Source organism: Hipposideros armiger, unplaced genomic scaffold (assembly GCF_001890085.2).
Source record: "Hipposideros armiger isolate ML-2016 unplaced genomic scaffold, ASM189008v1 scaffold_458, whole genome shotgun sequence".
NCBI classification, from domain to species: domain Eukaryota; kingdom Metazoa; phylum Chordata; class Mammalia; order Chiroptera; family Hipposideridae; genus Hipposideros; species Hipposideros armiger.
Window position 1 is genome coordinate 1,260,269 of NW_017731808.1, and position 745 is coordinate 1,261,013.

The following is a 745-nucleotide window of genomic DNA, read 5'->3' on the forward strand; positions in this document are numbered from 1 at the left end:
GGCTCATCTAAAAAGCCCCCCAACCCCTGCAGCTCACCACCCATCACAGTGATTACAAGGGGGAGGCTCATATCCACATGGCTCTGTGGCTTCCAGCTAACAAGCTCCTCCCCTCAGGTAAGAATGGACTGACTGACGACCATGAACAGGGACTTACAAGCCAATGTGGTGATGCGGGGAGTCAGTGATGGGCCTGCCCAGCTTCCAGGAGCACCTGCTCGGCATATCCGGACTGATCCACAGGTGCTCCCTGGCATCCTTGTCCCCGGGGGGCCCCTGCTCCAGGCTCCTTTTCTCAGAGTGAGCCCCTGACAGGTGGGGGCACCCTGCGGACCGCTGTTCTGCTTGGGGTGTCTCGGAAGGCATGCTGTCACCTGCCAGAGGGATGGAGAAGAGATGTCATCGCTCAGGCCATTTCCAGACACCGCAGGAGAGCCTGCTATCACGCTGCGGGTGGGCGGCGGAGTTCTGCTCATCGGCCCCTCTGGGCGTGGGCTCCACTCATTCAGGCAGCTCAGCAAGAACAGGCACAAACACGCAGGCACCCGCAGCGGACAAGTTTGGACACCTTTCTCATAAGGTGAACCCTAGAGCTACCACGTGACCCCGCAATGCCACTCCTACACATCTATCCAAAACATGGAAGCAGGAATTCGCATACCACATTCACAGCAGCACTGTGCACAATAGCCAAACTGTGGAAACACAAGTGTCCATCAGACGAACAGATATACAAAATGGGGTC

The 745-nt window shown here is 57.3% G+C and overlaps 1 protein-coding gene across 1 annotated transcript in view; it reads right to left on the reverse strand.

The window, feature by feature from the left end:
- Positions 1 to 726, reverse strand: part of CBS (cystathionine beta-synthase) — a 19,113-nt gene extending 18,387 nt beyond the window's left edge. Inside the window, exon 1 of the mRNA XM_019666006.1 lies at positions 158 to 726. Coding sequence (XP_019521551.1) covers positions 158 to 366 — 209 coding nt within the window. The 5' untranslated portion in view covers positions 367 to 726. The remainder of the gene's footprint in view (positions 1 to 157) is intronic.
- Between the last annotated feature and the right edge of the window lie 19 nt (positions 727 to 745).